Raw genomic sequence first — 11,792 nt, forward strand, 5'->3', positions numbered from 1 at the left:
TTTATTTTTCTTTACCTTTCCTCTTCATTGTTTCCTCTCCTTTCCTAATTCTCCTTTAATTATCTCTTTTCCAGTTTCCCCTTTATCTGATGTTTCCTCTCTCCTTTCCTTTCCTCATCTTCCTAAACTTCTTTCTTCTCCTATTCCCTTGTCTATCCTTCACCTAGCTATACTATTCTTTGCTTTATTTATGTTTCTTCTCTGTTCCCACACTTGTTTCCTATTCTTACTTCCCTGTCCACTCTCCTGCTATTATCTCTATTTTCTTTTCCTTTCCTCCTCTTTCTGTCCTTTCCCCTTTCTTTCACTGTTTTCTCTCCTTCTCTCCTATAACCTTGCCTGCCAGTCAAGAATCCTTATTGTGACTCTGTCTTCCCTTATCCCCTGTCCTTGTTTCCTCTCCTTATCTCTCTCTTTTCCTTTTCCTTGTCCTCTCCTTTAGTTTCTTTTACTATCCTCATTTCTTCACCAATCATCTCGTTTCTTTCTTTGATAACTGTTTCCTTTCTTGTCCTTATCTTTACCCTTATCTTTTACTCCGGTCCTTGTTCCCTCCCTTTCTGCCCTTTCCTCCTTCTTCTCCCTGCTCTTTTCCTCCTTCTCTCCAGTTACCTCTCCTTACTGTAAATGCCCCTCTCTCTTCCTTTCTTTCTTTCTTCCTTCCTCTTCCTGTCCTTGTTCTCTTTCCTCTTTCTTTCCTATTATCTCACCTTCTATCCTTATTTTGACTTTTCCCTTCTGTTCCCTCTCTCTTTTTCCATGCCTCTTTCCCTTTCTGGGCTTCCTCTCCTTTTTGTTTCCTACCTCTTTCCTACTCTCATCCCAGATTCTTCATCAGTATGTCCTCCCCCTGTCTTTACTTTTCCTCCATCCAGTCTTTAGTTTGTTTTTCCCTTATGGTTTTGTCTCCTTGTCTATGGCATCTTTTTTCTTTCCTTGCTCCTCTTATTCCTCTCCTGTCCCTTTGCCTCCTTTATTCCTTTCCTTCTTTTCTCTTTTTCTTATCTCTTCCTCTGTCCTTGGCTCATTTTCTTTGTTAATCTCTTTATTCTTATCTCTGCTCTCTCTTTCTCTCCATCCCTGTTACTCTTTCCTTTTTCTCTCCTCTATCCTTGTGCCTTCTGGTATTCTCCTGTCCTTGTTTCCTGTCCTTATCTCATCTTTCTTCCTCTTTTTATTCTTTTTTCTCTCCCATTCTTTCCATAATCACTCTTACCCTTTGATTACTCTCCTTTCCTTTCGCATCATGTCCTCTCCTTATCTTTCCATTCCTCCTCCACCTTAACTCCTATCATCTTCTCTGCTCTGCTTTCCTTATTTGATGTCCTTGTTTCCTTCCCTTCTCTTTTGACTGCTGTCTTCCTCATCCTCCCCTCCTAGTTTCTCTCCTGTCCTTGTTTCCTTTTTCCTTGTCTTTTGTTCTCTTGTTTCTCGCAGCTCATTTCTTCCTGCCTCCTATCCTTCCCTTGCTCCACTTCCCTTATCTGTCTTACTTCCCTTTCCTTATCTCTGATTTCCTTTCCTTCCTTTCTGCTCCTTTTTCTTCTTCCCTTTCCTCTCATCTCCTTCCTCTCCTCCCTCTGCTGCCTTCTCTTTCTTCTGTACCTTACATTATCTCTCCTCTCCTGCCACATTTCCTCCCTCCCTTTCCGCTGCGTCACACAGATGAGTAGAAGCAGAAGAAGAGGCGCGCTATGAGGACAGATTTTTGTGTCTCTGTTCTCTGACAGCAGTGTGCTTATCTCAGCCTCATTCCTCCCTCATGCTCTCTCCTCTCTCTCTCCTCATGATCACAACGACCGTCACTCAATGCACCAAAACCTCACTTTCCTGTCAGCCAATCAGGGATGAAGACTCAGTGTAGTGTAAGAGCAGTGGGCGGGTCTTAGTTTTAGAGGAACAGATTTTAGATTTGACAGGAAGTTGAAATACAAAGCGGTTTGTCTGTTTATAAATTTTGATTTTTGTCTTTTTTTTCTTTTCCCCTCCCTCTCACTGCTTCTTGTTTTTGACTCTTTTTTTTGCTCCTTTGATCTTCCCTCTCCGCTTCGCTTTTTTTGGGGCAGTGCTGAGATTTTTTTTTTTTTTTCTTTTTCTGTCACTGACGGCTGCTTCTTGTGCTCCAGCAGAAACGCTGCTCATCCTCCTGGCCAATCACCATCAGTCTCTCTGATGTTTCCCCTCACATCACATCAGTCTGTGAGCCGGTCCTCCTCTCCTCCTCTTCCTCCCTCTCTTCATTCTCTGTCTGCTTCTCAGGTCTCAGCCGGACTAAAAACACGAGGAGAGAGAGCTGGATCATTCTGGTTTTGGATCCTAGTTCAGACCGCAAAGGCGTGAGATTTTTTTATTTAAATTACCTCTCAGTCTGTGAGTTAAGGTGTGTTTCCACCAAGCAGTCTGGTTCACTTCAGTTTGGTTTGGTATGGTGTGCTTGTGTTTTGTAGTTGCGATTTTCACTGTCAGAAGATGGGAAAGGTACCAAAATAACTCATCTGTACCATTCTACTTTTGGCAGTCTCCTATTTGGGTACCAAGTGTTTCTGTCTGACCCTGCAGGATGGAGCTAGCTCCAGACAGAATCTGCTCAAGCTGTTGTGACGCTGACCTCGGCTCGGCCCACCAGCATTATTTCCTTGCTTGTTTGGATAAAGGGGTCTTTTTAATGAAAGTTTCACTCCATATTAGGACTGATCAGTATTGGAAAAACTGGCAATGAATTGTGATTTTTGTCTTGAAATAAGAAAACTATGCTTAATAAATGTATCATCTATTTAGGGACATTATATAAACTTTCAATCACCTGCAGCTTTTTTAAACTATGGGCAGCATGCACTATCAATGAGCCGTACATGTAGCCACAGCATTAGCATGCTAACATGCACCGTGATGAAAAAATACACTCACCTAAGATCAGCCTTGCATAAATGAGCATCTGCCTTGTAGCATGGACATTTTAGCATGCAGGAGACATGCAGACTCTGTGCACACAGAGATAATGGTGATATCAGACTGACAGTTATTGAGGATAAGTCAAGGAAATAAGACAATTCGTGCCTCTGGTGTGCACCAAAGAACACAGAAGCACTGCACAATTGGTTTTAGGTCATACAACCACATCACGCATCCTTCAATGGGGCTAATGTTCAGGCACACATTCTCATCATGGTTGGAAAAATTATATATATGATTCAGTCCTACTCCATATGATTATGTCACTAAATAGTTAACCACTTTTTCTGTGACATGGATGCATTTCACATAATAAGGGAGAAATGCTGTTTGAAAAGTGGCAATGCCTTCTGGCTTCAGTCCACAAGCTATTTACGAAGCACTATGAGCTCTTGCAGCATGAACCGGGAAGGCATCACATTTTTAACAGCTTTTCTCCCTCATTAAGTGAAATTCATCCACAAAACAACAGGATGAGGGCATTACTGAGATGAGTCCTCACTTCGGCAACGGAGGTGGACTGAGTTGAGTAGATCATCACCCTGTGGCTTGGACAGATTCAGTGGGGCAACATGGTGGCTGTGGAAACACAAGCAAGATCAAGGTTTACTCTACTAAACTGTACTGATCCAAACCAGACCGCTTGGTGGAAACACACCTTTAGAGGTCATGAGTGATTACAGCAGGAAGTCAGAGAGAAGTCAAAACACTCTCAAAGTTAGTTAAATGATCCTCTGTCTTAATGTTTGACAGCACTTTGAACATAGAAACCTCTGGACCTGCAGTAAGAATCAGCAGAAGGATTTCACCTTTAACATCTTTACTAAAATCCATCATCCAAAAAATCTAACAAACTAATCTGACACCAGTCGACCTACGTTGGTGACTCACAATTTTAATCTGAAAAAATAACCTAAAGATAAGTATTGCCAAAGGAATCAGAGTGGACGCTGTAGACCTTTTGCACCTGATGTCCTGTGTCTGCCCCTCCCCAGCATGGATGGCTAAAGGGACCTGCTAGTGCAAATTCCCTAAGGTATTATTTACACTACACATTTTCTAAAAGAGAAGCTTAGAAAGCTAGAAACGTTGGTAAAAGATACCTAAAAATCCTTTTATGAAGCATAAAACAAAGTCTCTTTAGCAGCAAAAGCACTGAATCAGCTAAAACTAACTCACGCTAACACTGGTGTCATGGTTTAAAACGTGACCCTGTTTATAGGTGACTCTAAACTAAACGAGTTAATGATATTATTGATATTACACAGTAGCCTAATGTCAGCACTTATACCACTTATAAAAGGTCAACAGCAGGAAAGAATGGTTCCTGAGATCTAATATGTGATCAATAATTTAACCTTGTTATGGTCAAACTTAAAATCAAAAGTAACAGACTCCATTACAGGGGTTAAGATGTGAGGAAACTCAAAATTTGAAAGATTAGAGTTGACAAATCCAGCTGAGATATTCTGGGTTGCAGCTGGTCAATTTATGAGAAGAAAAACTGAACATTTTCCAAGATAATTTCATCAGTATACAAAAAGTTGCGGATATAGTCGGAGGAAAAATAGTCTAATTTTTTAGAAAAAGCACCAGTATTCCATGAAATCAAATACCAAAAAATAAGGAGAATAAACACTGACAGTATCTAAGAAAACATTAGTAAATGAAAGACAAAAACATTGGATATTATCAGAGAATAAAGTTGTAAAATTAAGTAAAAAAATACAGATATTTTTGTGTATTAAATGTCATAAACTGGTCCAGAAAAATGGTGATAAACTGTAAGATAAAAGTCAATACCATTTATTAAAAACAGATGTGACTCTTTGATTTAAATACTGGAAATATGACAGCTCTGCTGATTTTATCCTTCACAAAATGTTGTGTTTAGTTCAGTGCAATACCCCAAATTTTACTAGACAAGAGTAAAAACAAGCCGAGGCTATAACAGAACTGAACAATCTAAACTTTCAAACTTTGCATCACCGAGTATCAACAAGACCACGGCCAACAAGCTATGAACACAACCACAGCTAACATGAGCACAACTTCAGAAGGTACAATATCAGATAAAAGAATAGTAAATATATAACAGATCTAATTGGACATATGGGAAAAAGGTCAGATTTTATCAGAGATCAAATTTGAAATTACAATAAAAGAAACCAACTTTCTTGAAAATAAATTGACACATTTTAAAGAACAAAACTCTTTTACTAATACCTTTTATTAATCTCATTCAGGGTACAATTTCTCTCATTTATATCAAACACATATTCACATATAAATTCCTTTATTTGTCTTTAAAAATGCTCTAAAAGAACCTAAACTTTTAAATATTTGGAAATAGTTCAGTGAGCTCTCCTTTCCCTTGGCATGATTGGGCATGTGATTTGATTCAGATAGACTTTTTGCACAAGACAGAATAACCAATCGGGCTTTTCTACTTCATGGTACTGGATCAACTTGTCTGGACTCTGTTCGGTATTTTTGAGTTTCCATTAGAGGTCATTCCCGGTACCTGGCACTTTAGTTTGGTATAAGCTCTGGCAAGAGTCCAAGCAAGCTGAGCAGAAACTAAAATATGAAGTCAGGAGACTGCTGACCAGTCAGTGTGTCATCACTGGGTCTCTAAACCCCTAATCACTGCAGCGATCATGGTGCCAAAACCAAGCCATGTTGAGCCAGTACCACATATGGAAAAGCACTTGAGTGTAGTATAAGCACCAGAGTTTAAGGTAAATAATGAGTATGGAGTGGCACACAGACAGTGTTGTACTCTAAATTACTCCTAAAAACGCCTTCTCTGAGTTATTTTGTTGTGAATCAAACCCTGCAGGTAACACAGTTAAAAATACAAAAACCAGGAGGCACTGACATGACAAGTTTTTGATGAAAATAAAAATATGTTTAGAAATGGTGCACACGGAGTCGCTGGAGGGAAATTTTAATGTCATACTGTGAGTGAGTATTTCTACCACTGACAGAAAAAACAAACGGATGTTTCTCTTTATAGTGAATCCATTTATGGAATGTATTAGTAGTGTCAGAATTAGCATTAAAGCTAGCACGAGCATAGACAAACGCAGTAACAGTATAACCTGAATCACTTCACAGATATTGTATGTATATTATATGACCATTTAGTTTTTTGTTTGAGAAGAAATCGCTTTATTAACATGTAAAAAAGACAAAGTATCATCTATGTTTTATAATAATCAAGCTTTTTTTGTATTTTTATACTTGAAGAAGAGGATTCATAAGCATGTAACACATCTATTCTGTAAATTATTATTTTTCTGTGTTGAAGATTTTTTATGTTTCTTTCTGCTAACATCGATCACAGCGGTCGGGGGGAGAAAGGGAGGTCAAACCGAGGGAATGAAGAACCACTACATTTATAAAAAGCACACATCGGCTCAGTCTCATGTATGACTTTTACCCCCTCGTTTCTGAGTGCCCCCTCTGGAAGTCTTAAAAAGAGTCACAAGGAGAATGGTGAGATCCCCAAGACCCTTCAAGTTCCTGACGGTAGTCCTGAATGGCATCTATGCACCAACAGATGAGCACTAACTTGTGCAAGATAGATGGATGATTATGTATTGAAATAACAGAAGACATCACATGGTTGTGGTGACTTTTAGGCCCAACATTTATGTTTGTACACTCGTTTGAGAACTGAGCCTCTATTTTGCCAATATTTGCAAGGCATTTTGGTAGATTTACAAGAAAACTGAACTGTCATCACACAGAAATATCTTTTTCTGTCTCAATCTCTGAGCAGTGGCAGCATAATGACCAAAAAAAAATATCCTTATGGCTGTTTTGACTGGGTGCATGTTTGCTGCGTGCGGTTGTGGCACGTGTCCACTCTGGCTCGCACCGTCACTGCTATCATACCAGACATTTGCACATTCGCTGTGTCTTCCTGTTGTCACAGCTCTTTCTTCAGAAGTTGTACCCTGTTAAGGAGCTGTGTCCGCAGACAAGGCTGGCCAATCGAGAAATGGCAGGACATATGATGTTAGAAGAGAAACAAACCCAACTAGACCCATTTTTATTATAATTTATTTTAGAGTCATACAGGGGTGGAATTGTTTCCTGATCTCTGGAAAGTTTGTGTGATGGAAGCACACTTCCATCAGCTCTCACAGACAGTAAGCTAATCATTACTGTATTAACACTGTGCTGTTACTAGCAACCAGTTTGCATGGAAAGGAGTGTTTTTTAACCGCAAAATGGCTCAGCGTCTCAGTGCGCAAGTAGGTATTTGCAGTCATTGGCTTACAACATATTAGCAGTAAAGCTGTGCCTTTTGACTTATTAGAGCGTGAATTTTATTGTGGAGCTTTAACAAAGATTCACACTGTTTGACTGGATGGAGACAGACACATTAAAACATGCCAAAATAAACGCTAGTGAGAAGCACTCTGGAAAAGAGGCAGTGAGCTCTGCCAGCACTTAAAAAGCCAGCTGTGTACACAGGCCCTTTATCTCCCCACAAGTGACTTGATTCATTATATAGCTGGGAAAATTTTAAAATAAAAGTAGTTTGTACAGACAGAGAGTTCCTTCTCATAAATGCCAAACCAGGCTCTTACTTTGAAAAACACAAATGTACACAAATGTATCTGCACCATTTATCTTTCTTATGACAAGAGGTAGACAGAGACATCTGCTAAAACAAGGTAAATATGGATCTCTCTATTGGTCCCTGTCTATTTTAGCTGAGAGACGTGCACAGCTTGCAGAAGAAGAAGGCGAGCTCTCTACTCTCAAGATTCTTGGCACATGTAACGTGTGAGCACTCATACAGGCAGTCTGAAAGCCCTGCTTTGTTAACATGCAGTTCATAATGAAAAATGAAGCTGTGATGCAACATTTACTGAAGATAGCTACAGCTTTGAACCTGGAAGAGACCAGCAAGACTCCCCTGTGCATTCTTACCATGGTTAGATTACTCAAGCAGGAAAGCTTTGACAGGAAATACATGGCTGGCATTAAAAGTGAAAAGCCTTCTATGCTGCACTCCTCAGGCGATCTGAAAGCCCTGACTTGTTAACATGGGCAGCAAAATGGAAATCAAGCAGTGACGCAGCTGTTAGGCAGCCATCACGCACCCAGTCCCTCCTCCACCCCTGAAACAGGCTTAGTCAGTGATGAAGGTTAAGCCTGAAATGCATTCCTTCTGGTCTTTATGCTGCCACTGCCCAGAATATAAAGACTAAAAGGACATATTTCTGACTGTTCAGTTTTCTTGCAAGTCTTATCAGTTGTGTATCCTAAAAGTTTTTGTTGTCCAAGCAGAGGAAGAGGAGAGGTAAAGCCCCAGGACTTTACCCTGTCTCTCCATTCCAGCTGGAATCCTACCCTTGAACTTGATGTTTAGATGGGGCAGAGGGGTAAGGGTAGAGGTTATATTGGGACTGAGCCATCCTCCTTCCTCTAAAATGATCACCTCACGATAGACGCCACATTTTGTAGCTGTTACTCTCTATTATAACCTACAGTGTACACACACTACACTTTATTGATGGTTTATTGATGAATGTGTGATTGTTCCAACCATTTGTGGATGTTTAAAAATGTATATAAACCCAAATAATATATAACAGAATCAATTTTATGTGGAGATTTTTTTAAAACGGGAAAAAAAGAATCCAAAAATGGCATGCATACTGTAAACATTCCTGGAAATCTGCACGCTGGGTCAACAGAGGTCTCATTTCTTTGTCGATAATTCTGTGTATAACTGTGAGTGTATGATAGAGTAAACAGATTGTACAGTAACATAGATTTTGTATGATGTTAAAAATGAATGGGTAACGGCCCTTTTACTGTCAGAACAAAGAAAAAAAAATGCTATAATTGTAACTATGAGAAGAATCTGAATGATGTTGTGTATCATCTAAATACTGTTCCTCAGTCTGAGAGTGCTGCCTGCTGTGTGGGGTACGTACGTGTCGTTTGTGAATCGTGAAGAAGAATGATAATCTACTACACAGTCCGTATAACTAAAGACCAACTAAACCGTGCAAAACAACACACAAACGCAACAACTTTGTGTATGGAAGTTCAAGTTGCTGCTTCGTGTGAGAAAAATCAACCAGACTAAAAACGGTTGCTGCTTTTGTACGTTCCTGTTGTGTTTTTGTGACAATAAAGGTGACCCTCTTATTATACCTCACGTCTGAGAGTCTGAGTCTGTGAATCGCCTCAATCATTCTGAGAGCTGCAGCATGTTTTTATTTGCTTTATAAGCAATGCTGGGGATTTTTACTGTCATGTGTCAGTTTTAATGGATCAGATATCAAAACTATAGTAGCAAGAGGTTTCATGCATTTTGCAATAATATACTAAAGGCTTCCATATGTGCATACATGGTCACATTGCTTTTTCATTGATGATGGAGGCATTAGGAGGCTTCAATATTGTATTGGGAGTCACTTAAAATGTCTGAAAACAAACAAAATAAGGTTTTGAATGAGTTTCCTCATTACGTCACCTAAACATTGTGTGGTTGATTGTTTAGGAGGGCAGGTGTATCTAAAAAAAATTGAATACTATGTGGAAGAAACTTCTATGTATTCTAGATTTATCACACAAAATGCAATATTTTAAAGTGAGAGGTTTATATGTTTATGGTTACAGCTTACAGCTCATGAATTTTAACAAATCTATCTCAAAATATTAGAATATTGTGTAAAAGTCCAATTTGCAAAGGTTTCCTGAGCCTCTATTCCCTCACTCTGGTTCAGTCACACTACCACAACCATGGGGAAGACTGCTGACTTGGCGCTTGTCCAGAAAACAATCATTGACACCCTCCACAAGGAGGGTAAGCCACAGAAGGTCATTACTGAAAGGGCAGGCTGTTTTCACAAGAAGTGGACTGAGGCACCACTAGACGGGTCCAGGTAATGGACTACAAGTGTCATGTTCTTAGCGTCAATGTAAACTTAAACACAGAGAAGTAATAAGCTTTCACCTGGGCTAAGAAGAGAGCGAACTGGACCGTTACTCAGTCCAGAGTCAAGGGGAGGATCAGAGAGGCCCAGAATCCTTCATTGCTTGAAGTTCAGTGTTCTCAGTCTCCACCGCAGTAATGGTTTGGGGTGCCATGTCATCTACTGCTGTAGGTCCACTGGTCTTTATCAAGTCCAGAGTCAACGCTGAGAAGTTTCAAGGAGATACTGATTTCCTTTTCCAGCAGGACTTGCCACCTGCCCAGGGTGAAGCCAAAACTCCCAGAAACTGGTTTGCTGACCCTGGTATTACTCTGTTTGATTGGCCAGCCAAATGGTCTGACCTTAACCCCATCGAGGATATCTGGGGCAATGTCAAGAGGAAGATGAGAGACACCAGACTCAACAATCCAGACCAGCTGAAGGCTGCTATCAGAGCAACCTGGGCTTCATAACACCTCAGCAGTGCCATGGACTGATTGCCTCCATGCCACGTCACATAGATGCAGGAGTTTGTGCAAAAGGAGCTCCAACCAATTTCTGAGAGCATAAATGAACAGTGTGTTTAAATACTCTAATATTCTGAGATGGTGGATTTTTTGTTTTAATGAGCTGTAAGCCGTAATCATCAAGATTAAACCTTTTTCATGATATTCTATTATTCTATTTTTACTGTAACTATAGTGGAAATGTGATGCTATAGTACTCTTTAGGGATCAAACTTGTACAGATCTGTTAAATGTTTATAAAGTGTAATCTGTAGAATAGGAGTCAAGTGATTTTTAAAAATGTATTGATGTGTCTGTATTGATATTCTCCACAGCTATAGCTGCCAGTAATGACACCACTTCATTTCATTGTTTACAGATAAAGTAACCCAGAACATTTACAGCTTGTTCTCTGTCACTGACCTTCTGTAAATGGGCTTCATTAAGAGCAAACACATCAGTATGCTTCTGTATTCAGACAGGGTCAGTCCAGCTATTAACCAGAGTTCAGTTAAATCATTAAACCTTTTAAATCCACTCCAATAACAGCTTTGTGAGAATACTGAAATGATTCCATGGACACAGATAAGACATGGCATCATCTTTAATCACAGGCGTTCCTCTCTTTCACACAGACTCTGATCACTGCAGCATTCACATTAATGAGAGTTCAAGTGACACGATTTATTTCCCCTCAGGTCGATTGTCTGCAGGCTAAAGGTGATCCTCTGTGGAAGAGTGATTATAAAAAACAGACTTCCGTTTGACCTTCAGCCTCTCCTCTTCCTCTGCTTTCAGTTTTAAACCTCTGGCTGGGCTAAATGTTTATTATAAAAGCCTGTTACCCTGATTTAATTATGCATTAATGTTTTTTTAGCCACAAGGGGGCAGAACAGCATCTGATACTATCTGACATGTCACAAAATAATGCAACTGTGTGGCACCCAATGTTTAACTTGTTTGACTTCTATGCTGCAGAATTGAAAATCTTATTCCTAATCTATGACTTCTATTTTCTATATTTATTTCGTATTTTTGCTATGATAATATTAGATTGTTTCTGTCCCCTTAGTTGCCACAGAGCTGTAAAGCATGTTGAAACATGTTTAATTCATTTTTAATATGCTGATAAGAATATAAACAGGCATATGCATGTGGAGTTGCAGTTTGGTGATCATCTGAAGGTAAATTTCTGTTCAACTTTGCAATGCTCAGACTACGCCCCAGATATGTTTAGTGTGCAGGCTGTGTCGTTGTTGTTTTAATGATAAATAGATCAGTCTTACAGCTGTTTGCTCCTTCCTGTGTTTCCCCCGGAGGCACCTGGAAGTGTTTTACTGCTTTAGCTCCGCCCCCCTGCTCTCTCTGCTTCACTTCCTGATCT

The 11,792-nt window shown here is 39.7% G+C and overlaps 1 protein-coding gene across 1 annotated transcript in view; it reads left to right on the forward strand.

The window, feature by feature from the left end:
• zgc:114120 (uncharacterized protein LOC619267 homolog) overlaps positions 1 to 2,351 on the forward strand; it is a 226,403-nt gene extending 224,052 nt beyond the window's left edge. Inside the window, exon 20 of the mRNA XM_041816475.1 lies at positions 2,067 to 2,351. Within this exon, the coding sequence (XP_041672409.1) occupies positions 2,067 to 2,072 (6 nt within the window). The 3' untranslated portion in view covers positions 2,073 to 2,351. The remainder of the gene's footprint in view (positions 1 to 2,066) is intronic.
• The last annotated feature ends 9,441 nt before the right edge of the window (positions 2,352 to 11,792 follow it).

Source organism: Cheilinus undulatus, linkage group 20 (assembly GCF_018320785.1).
Source record: "Cheilinus undulatus linkage group 20, ASM1832078v1, whole genome shotgun sequence".
Classification (NCBI taxonomy): Eukaryota; Metazoa; Chordata; class Actinopteri; order Labriformes; family Labridae; genus Cheilinus; species Cheilinus undulatus.